This window comes from Arvicanthis niloticus, chromosome 2 (genome assembly GCF_011762505.2).
Source record: "Arvicanthis niloticus isolate mArvNil1 chromosome 2, mArvNil1.pat.X, whole genome shotgun sequence".
Lineage (NCBI taxonomy): Eukaryota > Metazoa > Chordata > Mammalia > Rodentia > Muridae > Arvicanthis > Arvicanthis niloticus.
This window is the reverse complement of record NC_047659.1, coordinates 125,314,603-125,342,258: the sequence shown is the minus strand read 5'-3', so window position 1 is coordinate 125,342,258 and position 27,656 is coordinate 125,314,603. Positions and strand designations below refer to the sequence as shown.

At 41.7% G+C, this 27,656-nt stretch overlaps 1 protein-coding gene across 2 annotated transcripts in view; it reads left to right on the top strand.

Moving 5' to 3' along the window:
• Uqcc1 (ubiquinol-cytochrome c reductase complex assembly factor 1) overlaps positions 1-27,656 on the top strand; it is a 90,183-nt gene that overhangs the window by 3,209 nt on the left and 59,318 nt on the right. For both annotated transcript variants that reach the window (XM_034495793.1, XM_034495795.2), the window contains exons 2-5: positions 5,026-5,130; positions 14,203-14,298; positions 15,729-15,836; positions 22,598-22,670. In XM_034495793.1, coding sequence (XP_034351684.1) covers positions 5,026-5,130; positions 14,203-14,298; positions 15,729-15,836; positions 22,598-22,670 — 382 coding nt within the window. The remainder of the gene's footprint in view (positions 1-5,025; positions 5,131-14,202; positions 14,299-15,728; positions 15,837-22,597; positions 22,671-27,656) is intronic.

Here is a 27,656-nt window from a genome sequence, read left to right as displayed (position 1 = left end):
TCCGAGCACTCTACTGACAGAATTATATTTAAGGGTTTTTAAAATTTATTTTTAATACTGTGTGTGTGCACACCCCAAATGAGTGCATGACCTGTGGAATCCGCTAGAGCTGGAGTCACAAGTGGTCATGAGCTACAGGAAGTGGATGCTGGGAGCTGGACAGCTGGTGTGCTGTTTTATAGTTCCACCACCAATACACAAATAAATTCAGTTTCTCTATGCTTGGGTTTTGTTTGTTTTGTTTTGGATACTAGTCTTTCTAATGGGTGTGAAACAGTATGTACTTTTAATATACATTTCCACAGTGACTAGTGATGTTGAGCTTCTGTATCAGTCATTTCTATAACTCTGGACAAATGACCAAGCTGTTTGCTTTTTTGGATGTGGGGTGAGGTCTTACTTTGTAACTCTGGCTGGCCTTAAACTTGCATTGATCCTCCTGGCTGTCTTTTTTGGGGAGTGGCAGGAAGGGGTCTCTACGAGGAAGATCTGCCTCTCTCTGCCTCCCAATTGCTGAGATTAAGGACTTGTTTGCCTGACTTGTTTCGTTTTTTGAAAACAGTCTCAAGTAGGTCTTCCTGGAACTTTCTATGTAGCTGAAACTGGCCTTAAATGCCTTACTATGATAGGCAGATACACTATCTATAAGACCTAGCCCATGGTAAAGGTTTTTACAGTATTTGGGGGGGGGAGGTGGGGAAGAGGATTTTTTCTTTTGTTATTATACTGGAGATATAATTAGTATCCTAATTTATTACAATTTAGTTTGAGTTGATACCAACCTGATTTTAGAGATCTAAGAACTATATTTCTATATAGCTGTATTTATGCCTTGCTTTACAAGGCTACTGTCATTCAGATCACAGCTTTCTATATGTATATCAACAGGTTTATGGTTGTCTTTTATTAGTGTCTTTTAAATTAAAAAATTGAGACTTAAGTCGGGTAGTGGTGTCTGTGCCTTTAATCCCAGCAGAGGCAGGGGCAGGGAGATCTCTGAGTTCAAGGCCAGCCTGGTCTACAGAATGAGTTCCAGGACAGCCAGGACTACACAAAGAAACCCAGTCTTGAAACTCCCCTTCTCTCCCCAAAAAACCCGTAGACATAATAATAAATAATAATAACAATAACAATAATAATAATAATAATAAATTATTTATTTAAGTAGTTAACTTTACCAGTGTATTTTATTTCCTCATATAGATTAGAATTTGCTGTCCAGCACCCCCCTTTATTATTTTATGATTTTAAGTATATGAATAGTTTGCCTGTGTGTATATATGTGTAGCACATGCATGCTTGGTGCCCACTGAGCTCAGAAAAAGGTAGTGGATCCTCTGAGACCAGAATAACAGCCAGTTATGAATCACTGTGGGTGATGGGAACTGAACCCGGGTTTTCTGCGAGAACAACAGTGCTTTTAACCACTCAGCCAACTTGACACCTGTCCAGCATTCTTGTTTGTTTGTTTGGAAAGAGTATTTTTCTGTAGGTTATGTTTACTGTCTACACATTCTCTCAGTTTTTGCTTATCTGGGAAGTTTTTGTTTTACCTTTCACTTTATTTTCAATTGATGGTTTTCCTGGATTTAGAAATTTTACTTACTGGTTCCCATCCTCCCCCCCCCCCGTTTTTTTTTTTGTTTTTTTTTTTTGAGACGGGGTCCCACAGTGTAACTTAGACTAGCCTCAGACTTGCCATGGCTCTTCCTGGGGGACCTGGGTGCTAGCATTACAGTTATGTCACAACATGCTCGGGGTATGACAGTCTTCCTTATTTAACACTTTCAGGATTTCTTCCCAGAGCTTTTTGGCTGCTACAGTTTCTGAGGACAAATCAGTCCAGCATTACCGAGGCCCCTTGTGTATGATGAGTCGCTTCTTTCTTGCTGCTGTCAACGCTTTTTACCCCCTCTGTCTTTTGACAGTTTATGTTGTATCTTTCTATGTTTGTCCTACTTGAAGCTAGTTGAATTTCTTAGATTGTAGAGTAAATAAACAGTGGGATTTTTTTGTTGTCTTTGTGTGTGTGTGTATTCACAGATTTTGTTTTATGTATATGAGTATTTGTCTGAATGTATGTCAACACATGATACATCATACGCAGTGCCCATGGAGGCCAGAAAAGAGTGTCAGATCCCTTAGAGTTGAAGTTATAGCCGGGCGGTGGTGGCGCACGCCTTTAATCCCAGCACCTGTCTAGAAAAACAAAAAAAAAAACAAAACAAAACAAACAAAAAAAAAAAGAATTGAAGTTACAGGTGGTTGTGAGCTGTCATGCGTGTGCTGGGAATCAAATCCAGGTCCTCTGGAAAAGCAACCTGTGCTCTTTCCTGCTGAGCCACCTCTCCTGCTCCTGCTGTCTTTGGTTTGCTTTTCCTGTCCCTTTATTTTCTTTTCCCCAGGGATCCTGCTGTTGTATATATGTGGTACATTTGATGCTATCCTGTAGGTCTCTTTCGTTCCCCAGACTGGTTAACTTCAATTGAAATATCTTCAGGCTCATCAGTCCTTCATGCTCAGTTCTGCTTTGGAGCCATGCTGTTTTTCATTTTGGTTGTTGTATATACTTCAATTCTGGATTAAATACATTTTCTAAAATCTTTTTAGACAGTCTCATGTAGCCCAGAGTAGTCTCAAACCCTCTATGTAAGCAAGGATGACCTTGAATTTCTGAATCTCCTGCTTCTGCCTGCCAAGTGTTAGGATTACAGATGTGTATCCTCAAGTCCAGTTTCCTGTGGGTGTACATGGACTCAAACCCAAGGCTTTGTGCACTCTGGGCAGATACTCTACCAACTGAGATGTATATATATATATATATATATATATATATATATATATACACACATATATATGTATATATAAACATATACATATATATGTATATATACATATATATAGTACATGTATATATGTGTTTTTTTTTTGTTTGTTTGTTTTTTGTTTGTTGAGGAGCTGGGGATCAAACCCTTACACTAGAACTTTAGTACTGAGTATTATTCATGTATATATACATGAATATATATATATTCATGTTTCATGTCCGGTTGAAACAGGAATTCTTACTGAATTGGGACTTGCTAATTGGCTAGATTGGCTGGCCAGTGGGTTCTTGGAGAGCCTCCTGTTTCTTCCTCCCCAGTACTGACTGGGATTGCAGGTCTGCACTGTCGGCTTTTACTAAGGAGCTGAACTCAGATCCTTTGTACAACAAGAACTTTACAGACTGAATCTTTGGCCTCCCTGTGAGAGAAGTGGTCAGACATGTGTGACCATTGCCCTCCATGTTAGATAAGTGGTCAGACATGTGTGACTGTTGCCCTCCATGTTAGAGAAGTGGTCAGACATGTGTGACTGTTGCCCTCCATGTTAGAGAAGTGGTCAGACATGTGTGACCGTTGCCCTCCATGTTAGAGAAGTGGTCAGACATGTATGACCATTGCCCAGTTGGCTTGCTCTTTTCATGTGGAAATAAGGTTCTGTGGATGGTCTATTAGAAACATATCTCATCTGTGAATTATGGGACAATTCACAGAAGTGCCTGAAGATTTAACATTCAAATGCCTTTCTCCAGCACATCACTGACTCTCCTGCTCTCAAGGAAACAGGGATTGGGTGCAACTTAACCACTAGGTGCAGTTGTGGCGCTGGATTCTATCTTTAATCTACAGAAGAGGTGACCAAACCTCATAGAGCTTGTTATTTATTTCATGTGGTTTTTATGACTGGAGGAGCCAAGAGTAGACTTGGTACTTTCTGACTCTGAATATATGGTTCTTTCTATGAAGTGCTATTTTTTATTGTTTTGTGTGTGTCTGTGTGTGTGATATCTATCTATCTATCTATCTATCTATCTATCTATCTATCTATCTATCTATCTATCTATCTTTGTGTACATACATGTGCTTATGTGCACCATGGTATGGAGGTCAAAGGATGACCCCCAGGAGTCAGCTATGCTTCCACCATGTGGGCTAAGGGATCAGCTCAGTAGGCATGGCAGCAAGTGATTGTGCCTTCCTCAGATATGGTGTGTGTGTGTGTTTGAAACACCCATGTAGCTGGGCAGTGGTGGTGCACGCCTTTAATCCCAGCACTTGGGAGGCAGAGACAGGCGGATTTCTGAGTTCGAGGCCAGCCTGGTCTACAAAGTGAGTTCCAGGACAGCCAGGGCTACACAGAAAAACCCTGTCTCGAAAAACAAAAAAACAAAACAAAACAAGAAACACCCATGTATGTACATGTGCCAGCAGAGGCCAGAAGAGGGCATTGAATCTTCTGGAATTGGAGTTGCAGACTGTTATGAGCTACCTTGTGTGTGCTGGGAATTGAACCTGGGTCCTCTGGAAGAGCAGCCAGTGCTCTTAGCCACTAAACCAACTCCCCCCTTCCCCAATTCTATTTTAATTGGTTCAGAACTCTCCTAACGGTTCTACTTCCAGTATTAGAACTAGAAGGACCTTCAAGGTAACCTGTTCTTTTTTTTGATCTCTTAAATGTGCATGGGATCTGAAGTGACTACCTGGGTTCCAGTATTAATCTGAAAGCTGCCATTTATTAACTTTATGACATTGGGAAGTTATAGATACACACATATTTCTTTGTATGATTAGGGTAGTAACTACACACCCAGGTTGCTCAGTGTCACTCATCACTCTGGCAATTGTGAGGTTGAAGTGGTGAGTTCCTTTACCCAACCAGTCCTCTGTCTTCAGAGTCAAGTCATTAGCATCAACTCATAAGTTTTTGGAAGTGGTTGCTACAGAAGATAGAACACTCATGCCTGAATTACAGGAGGTTTAGGAACTCTGGCTAGGAGCCAGACTTGAAGGCTAAATATGTATTTCTTCTTCCTCAACCTGGGCTGGCCTTAACTCACAGAGACTCATCACTTCTGCCTCCCAGGGGCAGGAATTAATGGTGTGGGCCACTACCTAGGCTAAGGATGTAATTCTTACTGTTTCACAGTGTCACCAGTTCACTCTACTGAATCAGATTCCTGACAATGTTTTCTTTTTCTAGAGGAACCAGACTAGCATCTCCCAGTGGATTCCAATATGCAGCCAACTGGTATCAGTATCTCCTACCCAAAGACAGTGGAGCAAGACTCTGTCCAGCTCCTCCCAGGTAAATCCTGTTTTGTTTTTAAATAATTTATTTATTTTTATTTCATGTGCATTGGTATTTTGCCTGCATGTATGTCTGTGTGAAGGTGTCGGATCTTGGAGTTATAGACAGTTGTGAGTTGCATTGTGGGTGCTAGGACTTGAACCCAGGTCCTTTGGAAGAGGAGTCGGTTCTCTTAAGCACTAAGCTGTCTCTCCAGCTCCATAAAGTTTGTTAGTTTGGTTGGTATGAAATCTTATTTATGTGCCAACCATACTGTGGGATGGGGAAGCCCCAGGCGAGTACTCTGAGTCTCTGTGGTGTTGGTTTAAGATGGATTGTTTCAGTATGGTATCCAGGGCGTTGCTTCTAAATCCTCCAGTGGTGAAACTTAGCTGAGGATAGCATGTTACAGTGTGATGGTTTTTACTGCTGGGGACTTTTCCAGAGAGTCATCTTAGAGTTAACTTTCCAGTTTTCTTTTTTAAATTGCCTTGTGCTACTTTTCTTTGGGTGACAAAATATTTTCTTTTCTTTATGAACATAAAATCCAAGACATGATTTTTTTTAATTAATTTATTTTTATGTGCATTGTTTTTTTTTGCCTGCATATGTGTCTGTGTGAGGGTGCCATATCCCTTGGAACTGGAGTTACAGACAGTAGTGAGCTGCCTTGTGGGTGCTAAGAATTGAACTTGGGTCCTCTGGAAGAGCAGCCAGTGCTCTTAACCACCGAACCATCTCTCCAGCCCCCCAAGACATGATTATTTAAGGCCTTAGTTACATTGTGATATCTTGAACCTTGAGTTCTTTAAAGGGTTTTAGTCTTTTAATTGTTTTGTGAGTCTTATAACACTTTTTGTGCTGGGCAGTGTTGGTGCACGCCTTTAATCCCAGCACTTGGAAGGCAGAGGCAGGTGGATTTCTGAGTTCAAGGCCAGCCTGGTCTACAGAGTGAGTTCCAGGACAGCCAGGGCTATACAGAGAAACCCTGTCTCAAAAAACAAACAAACAAAAAAAACCAAAACCAAAACCAAAACCAAACCCAAAACCAAAACCAAAACCAAACCAAACCAAAACCAAAACCAAAACCAACCAACCAAACAAACAAACAAAAAAAAAAAACAAAACCACTTTTGTGTGTGTGTGTGTGTGTGTGTGTGTGTGTGTGTGTGTGTGGTTTTTCAGGCAGGTTCTCTCTGTGTAGTCCTGGGTGTCCTGGAACTCACTCTGTAGACCAGGCTGGCCTCGAACTCAGAGATCTGCCTGTCTGTGCCTTCTGAATGCTGGGATTTAAAGGCGGGCTCCACCACCGCCTCGCTTAGTCATATAATCCTTTAGTAATGAAGGAAATAAAATAATTTGTTACTTCAAATCTGAAAATGTCAATATTTTCATCTCTGCTGGGCTCTTCCATTTATGGAAATGTGTACATATTAATTTTTTCCTTAGCTGCCCTGTCAGGGCTGACTCTGACCCTTAGGTACCCTGATACAGTTGTCTCTGACCCTTACGTATAGCTCAGGTTCTTGCATGCATGAAGGACTATGTGCAGTTTAGCACTGAAAGAAGGAAGGAAGGAAGGAAGGAAGGAAGGAAGGAAGGAAGGAAGGAAGGAAGGAAGGAAGGAAGGGAAGGAAGGACGGAAGAAAGAGAGAAAGAAAGAAAGACTTAAGTACCTTAACAAATATCAAATATACATAGAATGTATATTCTGGTGCCTTTTCACACACTTGAGCAGATGTTATTCATGTTGTTTAGATAACCTTTATTTGTTATTGAAAATGTAAATTGTTTCATTTTTTGGCATTATAGACTCTAATTTTATTAGCATCTTTTTTCAGTTTCCTTTCTCTGTCTAGTCCTGGCTGTCCCAGATCGATCACTGAAGACAGGGCTGGCCCGGTACTGGGATCAAAGGGTGCATTAGCACGCCCAGCGTACTTTCCCCTCATTTTCAATAGGGAGTCTGAGCACACTGATGATCACATATAAGTACAGTAACTTATTTTACTTAGCTTAAGGTTTTTTAGGTTCGTCCCTACCGTAGGCATGCAACAGGATTTCTCCTTGTGTGGGTTGTGTATCGCATTTTCTTTATTCATGAGATACATTGGATGTTTGGGTTGCTTGCACCTCTTGCTGTGAATACTGTAGTGGACTCAGGTCTGGGAAGGTCTCTCTGTGATGCTACTTTTGGAGCTATGTCCAAATCGGACTGCTAGATGATTCCATAGTTCTCCTGATGGTTCTTGACACTAGGAATCATTGCAGTGGTTCTGCCTAGTGTTGCCTTCCTCTGTCAGTCCTACCTTTATTGACTGAGAATTTATTTGTGGAGACAGGCTCTCTTGCTTTATAGACCAGGCTTAACCAACTCAGAGCTCCGCCTGCCTCTGCCCCACAGTGCTGGGGCCAGAGGCACGCACACCACGCCCAGCTTTGTAACTGCTATTTTTATTACCACTTAAGCTCATGCTACTGGAGTAAATTTATTCTCACTACAAAGTGAAAATTTTTCAAAAATTGCCTAACCTACCTTCACTAAATTGCAACCTCTCCCTTGCTTTTAGTTTCCTCATCTCTGAAGTGAAAAAGCTGGACGGGGAGAGCTCTCCGTCTTCCGCCCCGGTGTTATTCTAAGTTACTCCTTAATTCTTCAGCTGCCTTTTCTCCAAGCTAAACAACTTCAGCTCATTTTAACCTTTCCACTAGGACCTGTTATTCCTCTCTTTGATCATTCTGTGGTTCTTTTTTGGACCGTCTCCAGGTTGTCCTTCTCTTTGAACAAAGTAGAAGAAAAAAAAAAAAAAAAAAAGAACTACCTAGTTTTTATTGAGTACTGATTCCATGCCCAGAATAGTGTTGAGTACTGGGGCAGAGAATAAAAGGAGTATAAGAGGGCTGTGCCCTGGTGGAGCTCACAGCTTTGCTGAACTGTGAGCCACGTACCCACAACATTCAAGACCTGCTTGAGCCTGTCTCTGCCCCAGTCACCCCACTGCCAAGCATGGGGGCCTCTTCACGTTCAGGACCTTTTGGTTGTGTTTTACTTATTTACTGTATTATTTATTCGTTGACTCATATGTCCCAGGCTAGTCTTGAACTTGTCGTATAGGAGTGGATGACTTTGAACTGCTTTTGTGCCTGCCCCTGTCATTACAGGCCTACACTACCACAGCAGCTTTGTGTGGTGCTGAGGATGGAACCCAGGGCTTTGTGCGTGCTAGCCAAGCATCCCCAGCCCTCAAGCTTTTTGGAAATGAAAAATAAGTGTGAGATTGTTTTTTGGATTTCATTTCTTTTACAGTACAGGTGTACATATGCTGCAGAACTCATGGGAAAGTCAGAAGTCTCAGGACTTCACTGTAGACCTAAAGTTTTTGTGCCTGCTTTTAAATAAGGGTTCAATCTCTCCTCTAGCTCACCACCCAGCAGAGGTAGTGAAGAGAAAAGTTACTAGGATATGGGGGATGTGGATCTGTTCAGCAATAGTTCTTTGGGGGTGAGCTCGATCTTCTTTGGCAGCAGTTCAGTCCCATAGCAAACACCAAATACAACTCAGCAGCTACAGACCAGTCCTCTAGACAGGCAGACACAAGGCATGAAGCAGCAGCTTCAGTCCAATCCTGAAGAAACCACCAGGCTCTCCAACCAGCCTGAGGCGAGGCTGCAGAAGCGGGAAGCTGCGGCAGGAACCATGAGAGCAGTTCTTGGGCGAGTTTTCTTCTCTCAATGGTGGTGTTCTTACATGTTGAATTCAACAACACTATGTAAGGCGTACCAATACATGCGTGTCTTTATCAAAGAATAGTGAGGTGGAGCAAAGCAAACCAAGGCTCAGTGCTCATCTTCCACAGTCTGTGGGGTCATATTTATAGTCCTTCATCAAGTGTCCTTTCACCTGTGTCTGCTTCAGGAAAACATTCTTTTACGTGTTTGCTTTAGCAAGACAGCCTTTCACCTGTGTGCCCCAGAAAAATATACTTGACATAACTGTCTTTCCAAAGAACTAGAAGTTTCCACTCATATCCCCCTTTCTGTTTAAGACTTCATTCTTGCCACCTTGCAGAATCTGGATTGAACTCAAGTTGACAGGCTTCTGTGCAAGGGCTTCTGCTTGCTGAGCCTTCTGTTGTGTGAAATCTTATATTCTTTCTGTTCATCTATCTATCTATCTATCTATCTATCTATCTATCTATCTACCTACCTACCTACCTACCTACCTACCTACCTACCTGGCAGGGTCTCACTATGCAGCCCTAGCTGTCCTGAAACTCACTCTATAGACCAGGCTAGCCCTGAGCTCACAGAAATCTTCCTGTCTCTGTCTCTGAGTCCTGGGATTAAAGGTGTGCTCTGCCATACTCAGTTTCAAAATCTTACATTCTTTTTAGCTTGGAGCCATTTGCAAGAGTTTATTGCTGCAGTTGTCTGGAACAGACCTATACATTTGTGTTAAATTTTTCACATTATCGTTTGGACATCTCTCTTGCATACAGGATCTAGTTTTGGTTCTGAGAACACTTAGGAGAGAGTTGGAGCCTCTTTCACTCCACCCTGGTTCCTAATCTGATTCTGACTTTTCTGCTCTGCCCACTTCTAGGAGGCATTTTCTAATGATTCCAGGTCTTTGTTTCCTGTTTCTGAGTTCTGTTGCTTATACTGCCTATTCCAAATCTCAATGGATCTTGCATGTTCTTATTGGGATATAAGAGAAACCTAGGAAAAGGCACAAATCACAAGTACACAGTGTAACAACTTATTACAAAGTAAACACACCCAGCATCCAGATAAAGAGGACAACAGGAGCTGTGGCAGTTAAGCCAACAGGTAGAGTGCTTGCCTGCCATTCATGAAACTCTGGGCTCAGTCCACAGCAGCACATAAACCACATGCCAGAAGTCCTAGCACTTGGGAAGTAGAGGCAAGGGGATCAGGGGGTTATCCTCAGCTACACTGTGCATTTTGAGGCTAGCCTGGGCTATGTGAGACTATTGTCACAAAACCAAACCAAACCAAACCAAACCAAAAAAACCCTGAAACACTTCATCAAGATCACAGAAGCCTCTTTGATTCTCTGTTAGCCACTGCCCACTCCACAGTTAACAGAACTTTGCTTTGCATTCCATACTTTCTCCATTAGATGCCTGTTCTGCAGCCTCTTGTGTTTGTCTGCTGTCATTCAGCCTCGTGTGAGAGATCTAATAATTCTGTTCTTTGTAGCAATAGTTGATTGATTCTCATGTAACATGTACTTTCTGGTCCTGGGGAATTGCTTGCACAGTCTTTTATTATATGGCTGTACTGTAATGCACTAAGCTCCTCTGTGGTTGGCCTTTGTGATTGTTTCTGCTTGGGGCCTTCCCTGACTACTGCTACTGTGAGTGCACACTTACGCTTCTGTTGAAGAAGGATGTAGCATTCCCGAGTCTTACATGCCGGGCATTGACCTTACCTAGTAGATTCTACCAAAAAATCTGTCCTTGCACCAGGAGTGTCTGTTCAGGGTCCTCCCCACCCTTCCTCACACTGGGGCAGCGTACTTCTCTCTGTCCAGCGACAATTTCAGTGTGATATGTCTTTATGCTAAGTTCTTTCTTCTCCCCTGGCCCCCTTTTCTTGTATGACTATGAGCTCTCTGAGGACAGAAATTCATTTCTATCCCAAAACCTGTATGAGGACTGGCATACCTTGAACATGACACATGTATCTATGGAGTATATGTGGTCAAAGATGGGTAGTCAAATAAATATTGTGCAAATGGTAGGATTTGTTTCATCTACAAATATTTCTGTGTCTCCCATGTGCCTGGAGTTGGACTTGATTCTAATGAGAGAGGCAGTTTTTACCATCAAGTATCTTTTTGAGTACCACGGAGGAAGTGGACAGGCTACTGTTTGGCAGAGAATAATGCTACCTGCTTTTTGATAAAGTGGTTAGGGAAGGCCTCTGCTTGCCTCGCATGTTCCAAGTCCTGGCTTGGATCCCCAGCACCACAGAAAGTTGGGCCGTGCTGCCAATGCCTGTCATTCATTGGTTGGTAGTGGAAGCTGGAGAATCAAGATTAACCTCAGCTCCACAGTGAGTTCAGAGATAGCCTAGGCTACATGAGACCCTGCCTAGAAAAGAAAAGAAAAGAAAAGAAAAGAAAAGAAAAGAAAAGAAACAAACAAATAAACAAAGGAAGGCCTCTTTGAAAAAGTGATGCTCCAGTTATTTTGAAAGATGAATTGAGGTGTTCTAAGGTCCGTTTTGAAGGGAGCAGCAGCAGGAAGGGTGGTCCAGGAGGTAAGTGTGTGTGTGTGTGGATGAACAGGGCAGTGGAAGGCGTTGTCCTGGCATGGCTCAGATTTTCAGCAGTTCAGTGAAGTAGGGAGAAGGAATCCATTGACCACTGTGGAGCTGTGGGGCTGGAGAAAGATGCCTGACCTGATGCTAACTGGGGAGAAGCCCAGCTCAGGCTACACCCACCCCATTCTCTGAGGCGGTTTAAGTGCTTTGCGTTCTAGATGGGCCATTACACTGATGTATGTGACGTCATGGGAGGGTGTTGTGTTTAGTCTGTATTTCACAAAGCCTGCTTGGTACTTGAGAATTAAAGCATAAGTCTGACTAATCTTTTAATATTCTTGTTTGGAAAGAAATTCAAATAGTACTATTCCACAATGAGAATAAATTTTTCCTTTATTAAGATGAAACAGGAAAATCATTGTTGATTTTATTTATCCCTTTTCTTTTTGGAATAAAGCAGAATTGAGGGGTTAACCCTCTCTCCCTCCCATCTTTTTTTTTTTTTCCTTGAGACAATGTCCTGTCTGAAACTTTCTATGTATCTAGACCAGGCTGGCCTCAAACTCCTGCCTCTCTGCATCCTGAGGGCTGGGATTAAAGACATGTGCCACCATGCCCAGCTCCCACCCACCCCACAGCCCCTTTAGTAAAGGCAATTAAAATATTACTGGGAATTTGGACACTGAATTCCCAAGCTCACCCATAACTCCTTCCCTCCCCCCCCTTCACCCATAACTCCTTCTTCCCTCCCCCCCTTCACCCATAACTTCTTCTTCCTTCCCCCCTCCTCCCCCCTCTTTCTTTTGTGGTTCAGGAGATCAAACCCAAGGCCTTGCCCATGTTAGGCAAAGTGTTCTACTAACTTACATTCCTAATCTGCTACCCACAATTCTAATGTAACCAAATAACCCTTTCATTCCTAGGTGTTACTTCTTAGATTTACCCACAAGCATTCATGATTGTGTTTGTAATTTTACTTATGTTTTTAAAATTAAAGAATAAAAGAAATTGCGTTTTTCATGTCAGTGTTAGTATAAACTATGGCCTTTGAGTGGACAGTGACAGTCAAAGTAGGTTCATTGTAATGAAGTACTCCACTGGGATGGGATGCTGACAGTAGGAGGGACTGTGGGGAAAGGAGGACAGTTTATATGGGAACCCTGTGCTTTTTTGCTCAGTTTTGCTATGAACCTAAAGCCATATTAAAAATAGCACTATAGCCAGGGGTGGTAGCCTATGTCTCTAGTCCCAGCACTCGGGAGGCAGGCAGAAGCAGGCAGAGCTCTGTGAGTTCAAGGCCAGGACAACCAGAGGGACATAGTGAGACCCTGTCGCCAACAATAACAACAACAATAACAACACACTGTAATCTCAGCACTTGGGAAGTAGAGGCACCAAGAGGCCAGCCTCAGCTACATACTGAGTTTGAGGCTAGTCTGGTTCACATGAGACCCTTTCTAAAAATAAATAAATAAATAATAAAGTTAAAAATTATTCATACATATATATGTATATTTAGATTTTGAAATTTTAATCCAGGGCAGAATGGTTGCCCTACAAGTACAATGCCCTGGGTTCAATTCTTGATCATTTAGTTTTGTGAGTGATAGTACCTTGATTTACTGTCTCTTACTGGATATTTCTGTTTTCACTGTTCTAGAGCTTCCATATAGAAATTTATTTTCCAAACTGTATTCTTGATTATAACAATACTAACCAAATAGAATTGTAGGGTGGATCAAAGAATTTGTAAAGCGTTTAGCATAGCCCTGGCACACGACTATAATTGGTTGTGCACTCCCACATTGTTGTCAAAGGCAGTGTGACTGAAAGGAAAGGGTGGTGACCTGGTGGTGGCTGCCACTTGGTTTATTATTGAGTCCCTGTTTTGGGAGATGCACTTTCCATACTGTTCCCATCCAGGCCGCACTGTAACCGAGGTGCAGCAAGCTGTCAATGGCCGCTGAGCTTTTAGGTGGCAGAAGCAGGAATTTTTTTTTTTTTTTTTTTTTTTTTTTTTTTTTTTTTTTTTTTTTTTTTTTTTTGGTTTTGGTTTGTTTTATTTTGAAATTTGTTTTCATTTATCGTCATTGGTGTTTTATCTTGATGTATGTGTGTATGAGGATGTCAGATCTTCTAGAACTGGAGTTACAGATAGTTGTGAGCTACTGTAGGTGCTGGGAATTGAACTCAGGACCTCTGGAAGAGCAGCCAGTGCTCTTAACAGCTGAGCCATCTCTCTAGCCCCAAGTTTGTCTGTTTATTTTGTTTTTGAGACAGGGATTCTCTGTGTAGTTCTGGCTGTCCTGGAATTCACTCTGTAGACCAGGCTGACCTGGAACTCAGAGAGACCTGACTGTTGGCAGAGTTCTTTTTTCTATTACAATTTTATTTCTCTAATTTGACTCAGATTCAGTCTGTATTTCTAGGGCTGAATCCTTTTATTTCTTCAAGAAGTAATTAATTTTATGGTTTTATTTTGTTCTTTGGGTCAGTCTCACATTATGCTTTGGGATGGTACTGAACTCATAGCAATCCTCCTGCCTCAGCCTTCCAGACATTGCAGGTGGGAGCCATCACACCCAACTTCACATATTATTAAATAGATAAATAGATATTTATTGTGCACCTTCCATGTACCAGACACCATTCTGGGTGCTGATCATGGATCCTCCTGATGATCCCTTACTGGATGCTGGGCTAAGCAAGGTTGGGTAGAAACAGCCAGAACAGCTCCTGTTGGGTTAACTTCACTAAGTAGTTCTCAGTGTTACTTACATTTGTTTGTTCATCCTTCAGTGGCTCCAGAAGAATCAGTCTGGAATGTGTGTGGGAACAGAACAGATTGTTGGAGCGGACACACTGCAGAGTAGGAAATACCACAGCACAAGTAAGGTGAGTTTGTTCTCTGCTGTAGACTGTGTTAAGTGAATGTGGTCGGTGAGCTCAGGGATTTAGCCAAGGTTACAGTGGATGGTGAGAGACACACTAATAACTATGTGAACATCCTTCTTCTGAGCTTATAGCCTGAGTTTTCCCCACTGTAGACTCTTGTTTACAAATACTGTAGAGGAAAACAATTGTTCATGGATTTTGTACAAGTTAAAAATAGACGTATGTAAGCCTTTCTTATTGGGTGAATAATCTACCTTTCTTTGTAGAGGACGGGTTTGTTAGCACAGGTTCTTTAATTTGACTCAGATTCAGTCTACATTTCTGGGGCTGAATCCTTTTATTTATTTATTTTTTAGTTTTGTTTTTTGTTGTTGGTTTTTTTTTTGTTTTTTGTTTGTTTGTTTATTTGTTTGGTTTTGTTTTTTCGAGACAGGGTTTCTCTGTATAGCCCTGGCTGTCCTGGAACTCACTCTGTAGACTAGGCTGGCCTCAAACTCAGAAATCCACCTGCCTCTGCCTCCCAAGTGCTGGGATTAAAAGCATGCACCACTACTACCCAACCTTTTATTTCTTCAAGAAGTAATTAATTTTCTGTTTTTATTTTGTTCTTTGGATCGGTCTCACACTATGCTCTGGGATGGTACTGAATTCACAGCAATCCTGCTGGGATTCCTCCTTCCCCCTTCTTCTTCCTCCTCCCCTTCTTCTTGTCCTCAATCTTTCCCTGTCCTTTCCACTCTCACCCTTCTCCCCAACCCTTTGCCCTCTCCTTACATTTCCCTTCCTACCCCTCCTTTCCCTTCTATTTTTATTTTATGTGTAATGAACGTATGTCTGTGCACCATGTGTGAGCCTGGAGCCCTGTGAGGCCAGAAGAAGGCATCAGATCCCCTCGATCTAGAGTTATATGTCTATAAGCAGTTGTCAGCTGCTATAGGGGTGCTGGGAATTGAACCCAAGTCCTCTGGAAGAGCAGCCAGTGCTGTAAGCCACTGCACTCTCTCTCTCTTTTTCATAATACCTCTAGTCTGTTCTTTCCTAATCATGGGATCACAGGTGCGTGGTCGTTGAGGTGGGTACATCTTGCTCTGTAATTTGGAGGATATCTGTTAGGTACTGGTTCAGACGTGTTTGCGCACTTACTCGAGGGCTCTGAGTCTGGCTCCATGAAAGCACACTTGCCTAGAATGTGAAGCCCTGGGTTTGATTCCCCAGCTCTACAGTAAAACATAACAGAATGCTCAGAGCAAACAAACACCAAACAAAGTCCCCAGATCATTAAAAAGAAATCAAGAGCTCAGGCAAAAGAGAAGAAGTCAAAGTGAAAAGAAACCTATGCAATAAACGTGTCCTTAGAGCAATCAAACCAAAGCATTCTGTTTAGAAAATTTCTGTAACTAATTTTGGTTTCTTTCTCTTTGTTTAAGTAGCTTCCTACTACCCAAGATTCCCTGCAGCCTGTTGAGGAGAAGGTTGGTCCCTTCACAAAGATAATAGAAGCCATGGGATTCACTGGACCTTTGAAATACAGCAAATGGGTAAAGTCTTTTACATGCCTTTGTTCTTTGTGTAGCTCATAGATTTGTTTTAAAGCTTCTGGCCTGTGAAATTCATACGATATTTTGAGGATTTCTTCAGAACGCATCCCTCTACCATCTATTCAGATTTACATGGTAGGTAAGGTCAAAGTACTCCTTCAGCCTAGTTCTTTGCTAGCTAGTGTCTCCAGCTGCTGGCAGGACAGTGAGATGGAAGTTTTCAGACTCTTGCGTCATTGCAGGATTATAGCATCTAGATGAGTTTAAAGGGACAGATGGGCTGCTCACTAACGAGCTTGTTTTCATTGTTGATTTTTAATAGGTCTTATGAAAAACCGATCTTTTGACTTACTATAATACATGTTTATGGGGGGCTGGTGGAATGGCTCAGTGGCTAACAGCACGGGCTGCTCTTCCACAGGTCTTGGGCTCAATTCCCAGCACCCACGTGGCAGCTGACCACCTTCTCTAACTCCAGTTCCAGGGGTTATAGACACCCTCTCACAGACATACATGCAGGCAAAACAACGATGCACATAACATAAAAATAAATAACTAAAACATACTGGGAAGGGTTATTTCCTAGCTAGCTGGTCAACCCTGGGTCTCGCACATCATCTGTTACACAGAAGGTACTGTGGCAAGGCTACAGATGCTAAGTCAGCGATATTCACAGAACCCCCTACAGTCTCTTCTAAACCATCGAGGAAATTGTTTTCATTAAAATTTTATATGTATGCATGTAAGATTCTTGACAATAAATTGTTAATTTTGATTACTAACCAGAGATTTTCTCCTTGTTTTGTATTTTAATTAGTTTTTTTCTTCTTTTGAGACAAGGCCTCATAGTTTAGCCCAGGCTATCCTAAAACTCATAGCAATTCTGTCTCAGCCTCCCTAGTGTTCCTAGATTTTCCTCTGTATGTTTTTGTTTTGTTTTCTCTCTTTTTCTCTTTCTCTCTCTCTCTCTTTCTTTCTTTTTATTTACTTTTGGTTGTTTTGTTTTGAGACAGGGGTTTCTTTATGTAGCCCTGGCTGTCCTGGAACTCACTCTGTAGATCTATCTGGCCTTGAATTTGGGGATCCACCTGCTTCTTCCTCCTTAGTGCTGGGATTAAAAATGTACACTACCACTCCTGGCCCATTTATAATTTTAAAAGTTACATTTATTTGTGTGTATGTGTAGATGCATGCATGCACTGGAGAACGTGTGGAGGTCATAAGACAGCTTGTGAGACTCTGTCCTCTCCTTCCACCCTGTGGATCCTGGGGATTGAATTTAAATCATCATGTTTGGTGGTAGGCACCTATATTCTTGAACCATCTTGCTGGTTCTTCCCTCTACATAAAAAGATGTTGTGATTATGACATTTGTAATATAAAACTTCAAAATTAGAAATTAAGCCACAAGTGGTAACACATGCCTTTAATCCTGAATGAATCCCATTGGGTTCTAGACATGGACAGCCTCAGACTCACAGAGATCCGCTTCCCTTAGTCTCCCAAGTGCTGGGATTAAAGGCCTGCTCGCCACCCTCAAAAAAAAAAAAAAAAAAAAAAAAAGAGTGCAATGGAAACAAAGAATTTCATGTCAGTGATTGGGTCCTGCCATTTTGCTTCCATATGCTTTGTCTAGTCTATGGATTTTGGGTTTTGTTGTTGTTTTTGCTTTTTAAGTGATTCCAGAGGATAAATTGGCCATCATTTGTCGGATTGAGACCACTGGGAGAATTCTCACCCTTATAGTTGAGGTTAGCCTCTGACTTTTCTTGATTCCCTTTGTGACCTCAACTAAATGTTTTCATTAAGAAGTATTTTATCATATGGCAGCTTTGATAGCCTTCATTTTAAAGTCTGTCACATCAAGATGTCACAGTAGGACATTCTGGTGTGTAGTCGGTCGGAAAATGTAGTTCTGACTTTCCATTTCGAAAGGCTTATAGAGGAATCCCTTTCCACACTGTTAATTCAGAATTTGTTGCCAGATCCTTACACTGGCAAGATGACTTGTTTGTATTTTCACATGTATTTGGTTAGAGAGCAAAGCATTTGTTTGCGTCTTGATGCTTATGACCTACCTTTTTTCCTTAATGTTTTCGTGTATAGATTCCTATAGAATTACATTTAGACTTTATCGTTGCTAGGATCTAACTTGAGATCTTATTTATGTCAATTAATCAACCTACCATGGAACAATGTCCCTGGCCTATGTTTAAGATTTTTAAAAATAATTTATTCATTTTTATTTTATGTGCATTGGTATTTTGCCTACATGTATGTCTGTATGAGAGTGTCAGGTCTTGGATTTACAGACAGTTGTGAGCTGCCGTGTGGATGCTGGGAATTGAACCCGGGTTTTCCAGAAAGAGCAGCCAGTGCTCTTAACTGTTGAGCTATCTCTTCAGCCCCTTAAGATTTTAAATGTAGCTTTTCCTTACTTATTTGAGCATTGCAAAGTAATATTTCTTCTTTTGTTTGTTTGACTGTTTTATTTGAGACAGGGCCTCCCTGTGTAGACCTGGCTGTCTTGGAGCTAGCTATGCAGACCAGGCCGGATGCAAATTCATAAAGATCTGTCTACCTCTGATTCTCAAGTGTTGGGAGTAATTATAGGTGTCTACCAGCATGCCCAGCTCTGAAATAACCTTTTCCCACCTTATGTTTACATAGCAGTATCATGTAAGAGCTAAAGAATGGTTGAAGAAAGCCATGCATGGTGGCCTAGGCCTTTCATTCTAGTACTTGGGTGGCAGAGGCAGGCAGATCTCTGAGTTTGAGGACAGCCAGGGGAACATAACCTTGCTCCTCTCACCTCCCCCACACCCCCCAAAAGAAAAAGAATAGTTGAAAGACAAGCCATGTCTAGTATAGAAAAGAGGAGGCAGTATGAGTCCTCTTAGTATCGAGGGACAAATGAGCACCACATAATTGAGTAGATGCTATCTGAGGTACCCAGAGTAGTGGATGGTGAAAGCCCTCCAGGAGGACAGGTAGCCTAACAGGGCTGTTCTTGTTTCAACACAGCCCAGATTGTTAACCATGAGTCAAGAATGTAGGGTTCTGCCAGGCAGTGGTGGCGTATGCCTTTAATCCCAGCACTTGGGAGGCAGAGGCAGGCGGATTTCTGAGTTCGAGGCCAGCCTGGTCTACAGAGTGAGTTCTAGGACAGCCAGGACTACACAGAGAAACCATGTATCAGAAAACCAAAAAAAAAAAAAAAAGAATGTTGGGTTCTTGTTAGTCTTTTTTTGTTTTTGTTTTTGTTGTTGTTGTTGAGGTTTTTTGTTGTTGTTGTTTTTTATTTTTGGAGACAAGGATGCTTTTAAATTCCAGCAAAGACAAAACCAAATACCAAAAAACAAAACAAAAACAAACAACCGAAAAATGCCTGTTTAGCTCTCACACAGACATTATTAGTACAGTCTGCTCAGTCTACTCACATTAGTACATTGGGTCAGCCCACTCACTTCTCACATTAGTACATTGGGTCAGTCCACTCACTTCTCACATTAGTACATTGGGTCAGTCCACTCACTTCTCATCCTATAGGAGGGTACACTCATCCCAGAGGGTGTTCCTGTCATAGACAAGTGGCATGGGGAAGCCTCCCGAACTGGCAGTGAAGTGAACATGAGGTCATTCAAAGACTGAAAGAGCTCACATCAACTGGGTGGAAATTTAGTCTGCCTCCTTCCCTCCCTCACATTACTGCATGAATCTCAAAGAGGCTTTTCCCAGTTGTTACTTCCAGTCCCTGTGTGATGGTCCTCAGAGACTTGCTTTAGAGTTTTGTCCAGGAAAATATCTCACCCAAGAATAAAGGCTTGGCTTCACTACAGGAAAAGCGAAGAGCTGTAAACGGTACCTGATTGCCATGGAGTGAGCACTGTCTAAAGATGCTGGCAATCTGGTCAACTAGTCATAGTTTGTAGTGAATGCTTTTTCATGAGTGCATTTTCTGGTCAACCAGACCTTACTTGTAACTAATGCTTTTCCATGGATATATGTGGAGCCCTGGGCCTTGTAAACAAGTCTGCCTTTCCTGGGGCACAGTGATTACTATTTGTTTTTGTTGTTGTGTGTGTATGTTTATTTTTCGAGACAGGGTTTCTCTGTGTAGCCCTGGCTGTCCTGGAACTCACTCTGTACACCAGGCTGGCCTCAAACTGAGAAACCCGCCTGCTCTGCCTCCCAAGTGCTGGGATTAAAGGCGTGAGCCACCACTGCCCGGCAACTATTTGTGATTAATAGGAGTTTATATAGAAGAACCTGAAGGAAACTACAAGCATTGAGTTGGGGGTAGAGTGATCAAGAATTTTAGTTAAAAATTATAAATCTGTCTAGTTAACCTGGGCCATACACTCTTCCAGGGCAGGAGTTTTGTCCATTTTGTTTTGCCCTCAACCATAGCGTTTACATCTGTGGCAGAAGTCAGTTTGGTACTCAGTGTTGAATGAACCTGAAGTTCCATCTTCAGGATAGGAGAAGGCCTGATATAGTCAGAGGTATCAGGATAAGGCTGTGGTGAGGCTGCTGATGGTGTGGATGGATGTTTTCTGAAATCTACCATGTTTCACTGGTAGTCCTGGTCTCACTCAGTAGACCAGGTTGGCCTCAAACTCAGAGATCTGCCTGCCTCTGCCTCTGCCTCTGCCTCCTAAGCACTGACATTAAAGGCATGCGCCATTATGCTTGCCTGAAATAGTTCTTGATGAAGATGGACAGGTAGTTCTTCCTCCTTCATCCCTCCTTCAGTGAATCACAGGGATTTGTCAGTGTTGGGTTCAACTTTGCATTCCTGCATAAATCTGTGACTGTGATGTTATACTTCTTAACTCTTAATGGGTTCGATGTATTTGTTTTTATATATTTATTATGGAGATAGGATCTCATGTAGTTGAAACCTGAACTTCCGGTCTATCTCAGCCTCCAAGTGCTGGGTTTAAAGGCCTGAGCAACCACACCAGCTTGTTTAATTTTTCTTTTTGTTTTGCTTTTGTTTCAGTTATTATTTTTTTTTAATAAACATAAGTTCTCTTTGTTGGGTTTTACTGCTGTGAATTGACACCATGACCAAGGCAGCTCCTATAAGGACAACATTTAATTGGGGGTGACTTATAGGTTCAGAGGTTCAGTCTATTGTCATCAAGGCAGGAGCATGGCAGCATCCAGGCAGGCATGGTGCTGGAGGAGCTGAGAGTTCTACATCTTCATCTGAAGGCTGCTAGGAAAAGACTGGCTTCCAGGTAGCTAGGATGAGGGTCTTAAAAGCCTATGCCCACAGTGACACACCCACTCCAATCCAACAAGGCTACACCTACTTTAACAAGTTCACATCTCCAAATAGTACCACTTCCTCGCCAAACATATACACACCATCGAATAAGTGTTTCACCTGCACATATATGTGCCTGTGTGTCTGTGCACCAAGTGTATGCCTGGTGCCTGTGGAGGCCAGAAGAGGTCATAGGAACCCATGGAACTGTAATTACAGGTGATTGTGAGCCTCTATGTAGGTGCCAGGAACTAAACCTGGGTCTTCTGCAAGAGCAGCCTGGACTTTTAATTGCTGAGCCATCTCTCCAGTCCCTTTTAAAGTTTTGTTTTTTTTTTTTTTCCATTTTATTTTTTGTCTGTTTGTTTGTCTTTGTTTTTGAGACACTCTCTTGAACTATATAGTCTAGACTGGCCCAGAACCTGCTATGTAGGGTAGACCTTGAACTCTTTTGAGTCCTAGGATCATAGGGCATGGGTCATTGTGTTCAGCTTGCCCTGTCATTTAAGAAAGAAAAAGAAACTTGTACATGCATTTTGTTGATACACTGGTTTATTTAGTTTTATTTAGTCATTGACACACCTGTTTATATATTACTGACTTGTTCTAAAGACCAATGCAACTCTTTAAGAACTGATTTTTAGCTTTTAGATTTGCTCTTAAAATTGTGTGTTTGTGTGTGTGTGTGTGTGTGTGTGTGTGTGTGCGCGCGCGCGCGTGCGTGCACTGCATGAGTTCCTGTTGCTCTGGAGGCCAGAAGTGGATGTCATATCTCCTGGGGCTGGAATTACAGAGGATTGCGACTCCATGTGGGATCTGGTCCTCTGCAAGAGCAGGGAGCATTCTTACTGCTGAGTGTTTCCAGCCCCCTAAAAATTTAATATTGTATACTAAGTACTTCATATTTAATACTTGCAAGCATAGTGAAAAGTATTTCATATTTATTAAGGAATTTTGTTTGTTTTATGAGTCTGAAGAAACGACATGCCACCCCTATCATATACTAATCAATAGAGCCTCTGAGGAACAATTAAAGAATTTCAGGGGTTTACATCTTGTTTAATTTTACATATTTATTTTAGAGATTTTATTTATTTTATGTGAGTACACTGTCCTGTCCTCAGACACACCAGAAGATGGCATCAGATCCCATTACAGATGGTTGTGAGCCATGTTTGGTTGCTGGGAATTGAACTCAGGACCTCTGGAAAAGCAGTCATTGTTTTTAACTACTGAGCCATCTCTCTAGCCCCTACTTATTTATTTTTAAAAGTGAAGATAAAATAGGGAGTTTGAGGCCAGTTGAGCTACAAACCATTTCCCAGTCAACATGGGCTAGATGAGGTCTTATCTCAAAAAAATAAAATAAATAAATAAATTGCTGGCAGATAGGTTTGTGCCCCTCTTAGCTGCAGCCCAACAATGTCTAGGGACACTGGAGCTTCCGCAGTCATCGCTTGAGTTTGCTTTTCTTCTTTTTGTTTAGAAGATCAAGATTGCGGCCCTCCGCATGTACACGAGCTGTGTAGAGAAAACAGACTTCGAGGAATTCTTTCTGAGTAAGTGACTCCGATTGTTCTGGAAGGCGTGATCCACTGTTGATTTCTATGGCTGTGAGTTTGAAGTTTGTTTTTAAGCATTTGTTTTGTGTGTGTATGTTGAACGCGTTTCCTCACGCATGTGTAAGGGAGAGGGCTACCTTGGTGTTATCCTCTGAAACACTGCCCACCTCCTTTGAGACAGGGTCTTTCATTGGCCTGGTGCTTACCAGTTAGGCTGTGCTTGATGACTAGGGAGCTCCAGCAAGCCTCCCGTCCCTGCCTCCCCATCACTGGTGTCCCAAGCATAGGCCACTGTGTCTGGGTCCTATAGATCAGGCTGAGGGGGGGACTGAGTCACCTCCCCAGCCCTTCTTTTTTTTTTTTTTTGTGGCTAAGGGTGACCTTGAACTCCAGATCCTATAGTCTCTGCCTCCCAAGTTCTGGGGTTACAGGCGTGTGCCATCACTCCCACTCTTAGCATTTGATGAGGACTTTTTTTTTTTTTTGTCAGTAATTTCTCTTTTTGTGTCTAGTTTTTGTTTTAGTTGGTCCTGAAATAAATTTCATGATTCTTCTTTCTGTTTGAGGGCTATTGGCCCCAAAGACTTACATAATTTTATAACTTACATCTAATTGGTAAATGGCTTACCAGAGCATTTGACTGGTTTAGAGCACTACTAGCAGTTGATTATACCAATGTAGGATGCACTTGATTCTGTAAACTGTAATTAGCACAGCTAACTGAAATAGGTGAGGACATTGGAAAATGGGAGCCATTTCTGTGTCCACAGGCTTGACAGCAGTGGTTTTCAACCTTTCTAATGCTGTGACTTTATTAAATTATTTTCATTGCTACTTCATAGCTGTAATTTTGCTACTGTTATGAATCATAATGTAAATGTCTGTGTTTTCCAATGGCCTTAGGTGACTCTGAAAGGATGAGTCTACTCCACAGGGGTCTTGACCCCACAGGTTGAGAAACACTGCTTTAGACAGAAACCTGTGTTCTGTGTTCATCCAGCTGGTACTTTACTCTGCAATACATATCTGTACATAATTAACAAAAAATGCTAGATGTAGTTTTGATGCTCAATAACTATATTGGTTGTTTAAAAGCTCAAATATAAGTTGTTTTGGTTACTTCACTATTTCAACAGACAAATATTAGAGACTTAAAATATTATACTGAGTTATAATTCTAATTTTTTTTACTGGTTTTCTGACTACTAATAATTACAGTTTACAGCATCAAATGAATCCTATACTGATAAAATCAACTTCTAGTAGTGATCTAAACCAGTTTAAAAAAATCTATTTTCTATTTTCTTGTTCATTAGGAAAGACAATTTTCCTGCTTCTTCATAAACAAGCAGCTTTTTATTATTTAATTAAAAAATAATCACAGTGTGTATATGTGTGTATTTGTGCACATGAATGCATGCACACACATGCACATCAGCATATATGCCATGGGGGCCCATGTAGAGGTCAGACGACAACTTATAAAAGTTGGTTCTCTCCACTATGTGGATTCTGGGGAATCATACTCAGTTAGTCAGGATCGGCAGCAAACACCTCCAGAGCCATTTGCCAGTCCTGAACTGTTTCTTACTATATAAGAAACTAGTCCAAAGGGCTGGAGAGATGGCTCAGCGGTTAAGAGCACTGGCTGCTCTTCCAGAGGTCCTGAGTTCAATTTCCAGCAATCACATGGTGGCTCACAGCCATCTGTAATGAGATCTGATGCCGTCTTCTGGTGTGTCTGGAGACAGCTACAAAGTACTCAAATACATACAATAAATAAATAAATCTTAAAAGAAAGAAAGAAGTCCAAAATGAGAAAATATACTTTTTTCAAATGATGAAATATTAAGTTAGTTTTTTAAATCCATGTGTATTTCCCATGACCTTTTAAATTTAATTTAGTTTACTTAATTTTTTAGCATACTTTAAAAAATTTGTTTGTTTGTACATTTATTTTTTACATCCCAACCACAGTTTCCTCTCCACTCTCTCCTCCCAGCCCCTCCCTCCTATCCATTCCTTCTTCATTTCTCTTCAGAAAAGGGCAGGCCTCCCATGGATGTCAACCAACCATGGCATATCAAGTTTCAGTAAGACTAGGCACCTCTTTTTCTATTAAGGCTGGAGGAGGCAACTTAGGAGGAGGAAAGGGTCCCAAAAGCAGGTAACAGAGTTAGAGACAACCCCTGTTCCTGCTGTTAGGAGTCCACAAGAAGGCCAGTCTACACAACTGTAATGTGCAGAGGGCCTAGGTCAGTCCCATGCAGGCTCTCTTGTTGGTGGTTCAGTCTCTGAGCCCCAGGTTTGTTGATTCTGTGAGTTTTCTTGTGGTGTCCTTGACCCATATGGCTCCTTCAATCCTTTGTTTCCCTATTCTGAAGGATTCCCTGAGCTCAGCCTAATGTTTGGTTGTGGGTCTCTGCATCAGATTTCATCAGTTGCTGGATGAAGGCCTCTCTGATGACAATTGGGCCAGGCACCAATCTATGAGTATAGCTGAATAGCATTAGGAATAATTTTCTTAAGGATTTATATAGGTATCTGGAACAACAAATGATGCTCTAATAACCCATCAAATTATCTGAAGGCAGTTCAGGGTTCAAGAGTTAGGAGCCATCCCAGGTGTCATGACAAATATCATTGGAGTATTGTTACTTTTGAAATTCACAATGATTGTCATTATAATTAGAAAAAAGTTTAAAGATACCTGCAGGATATTTGGCATAATCCTAACATCTCTCTCTGGGTGTGTAACTTTGCATAGTGAGATTATGAATTTAAAGAATGCTGCTCTGTTGACCTTTGTTGCTGCAGATAATGCCCATAAAATTGTTCATGGCCTGAGGTCAGTATTTCCATTTTGGTCAAACCTCAGGAATGGCATATATAGCTTGATCATGCTAGCCCTTCTTGTCCTGGGAATACTTTTATTCCTGCCCATTGTGTTAAAGCTTATCTTTAACAATATCAACATGTTGGCAGCCAAAGTATATGGCTTAAGCTTGAAAATGGACCCCCAGGCAGAGTTATTAAATTAACGGCTGGCAAGCCAAGGATGGGTAAGATTCTGCACAGAGCCTTACCAACCTAAGACATAAGTGCATTGCCTTTAATAATGCATATTCTATGACGGGTAAGGAAGGCGTTCTTGTCACAATGACCTAAGACAGACTCAGTCTTGTTAACGAAATAAAAAAGGAGGGAAGGTGGAGAGCCTTTGGGGCTGCTTGGCAAGAAGCTGACATGGGCCAAGGACAAGGAAATGGGCTGCTTGGCAGGAATATGACATTGGCCAAGGACAAGGAAGTAGGCTTCAAGCAGGAATCTCACATTAGACTAGAACAAAGAAGTAATTTCAGGTAGGAATCTAAATGGTAGGCTACTACAAAGAAGTAATCTCAGGCAGGAATCTAAATATTAGGCTAGAACAAAGAAGTAATTTCAGACAGGAATCTAAATTTTAGGTTAGAACAAGGAAGTAGGCTTCAGACATGAAAATGACCTTGGGCTAGGACAGGGAAGTAGGCTCAGATACTTTGGTCATCCTGATAAACCTTTAGAAACAGTGATCATGGGAGTGTTCACGTAACTGGGTTTAATGCCTTGCTTTTTCTTTGACTATTTGTGTTTATTGTATTCCTCAGTCCTCAATTATTTGCATCTATTGTATTGCTAGACCCTCAACCTAGAATTGACCTTAATACATGCATGTAATCAAAATGGTATAAAAGCATAAAGGAAGAGGGGGTATAGGATAGGGGGTTCTAGGGAAGGGAAATGGAGAAAGGGAATGACATCTGTATTGTGAATAAATAAAATATCCAACTAAAAAAAGGAATAATTTTCTTGACTGTTTTTTTTTTTTAAATTTAGAAATTAACATTAAAAAACAAAACCAAAATAAAAAACTTATCTGGAGCTGGAGAGATGGCTCAGAAATTGAGAGCACTTGCTGCTCTTCCAAAGACCTAAGCTTGGTTCCCAGCACCCACACAGCAGGGCACAACTCTCTGTTAACTTCAGGTCCAGAGATTCTGATGCCCTCTTCTGGCTTCTGTGAGCAGGGCATCCATGCGATACACAACATAGATGCAGGCAAAACACCTATGCATATAAAAATAATTAATCTTTAAAAAACCCAACAAACCCAACATATCCGCCTTGTGTTGCTTGTCTATGTTTGTTTGGAGCTCTGTTTGTATGGATCGTACCCATGAGAGCTCGGCTAAGGTCTTTCTCCGACCTCCCATGGCATCTTTTTTCATAGAAACATCCTCCAGGCAAGTTAGCTCAGGAAGGAAGATCACTTGCTTACAAGAAAACTCACAGAGTCAAGCATAAGGAACCAAGTTTGCTTGAGTAAATGTGTGTTGTTAACCTTGCATGGCCACGTTAGGACCCCATAGCCTGAGACCCACAGAAAAATGGCAAAGCTTCTCTCGATGAGGCTCGGGGATGCATGAGCTCTCCTCCAGTGTCCGGGTGGGAGAGCTGATGCTTTGTGTAGAAGATGTCCACTATAACTCTCGCCCTCCAGAAAGGAGCAGCTTGATGACTGCAATACAGAGACTGTGTCTACTGTAATCGGCTGACCTTGTCTGCTTGATCATCTGTGTCTACTGCGATCGGCTGACCTTGTCTGCTTGATCATCTGTGTCTACTGCGATCGGCTGACTTTGTCTGCTTGATCATCTGTGTCTACTGCGATCAGCTGACCTTGTCTGCTTCATCATCTGTGTACCTTAAACTGTGCCTCCTGGCTCAGCTGGGTCCATAGCCCCATCTCTGTTCAAATCTCTATAATAAGCGCTCAGCTTCTGGGGTGTTATGGTTTCTTCATCTAAGACCTTAGTCTACCTGAATCAGCATTTCTGTCTGTGTCCATGTGTCCATCTGTTTGTCTTTTCTTCATTTCCTCACTATCCCCATTTAAGTCCCTTGAGTGATCTAAGAACTCAGCAACCAGACATGCTTGTAACG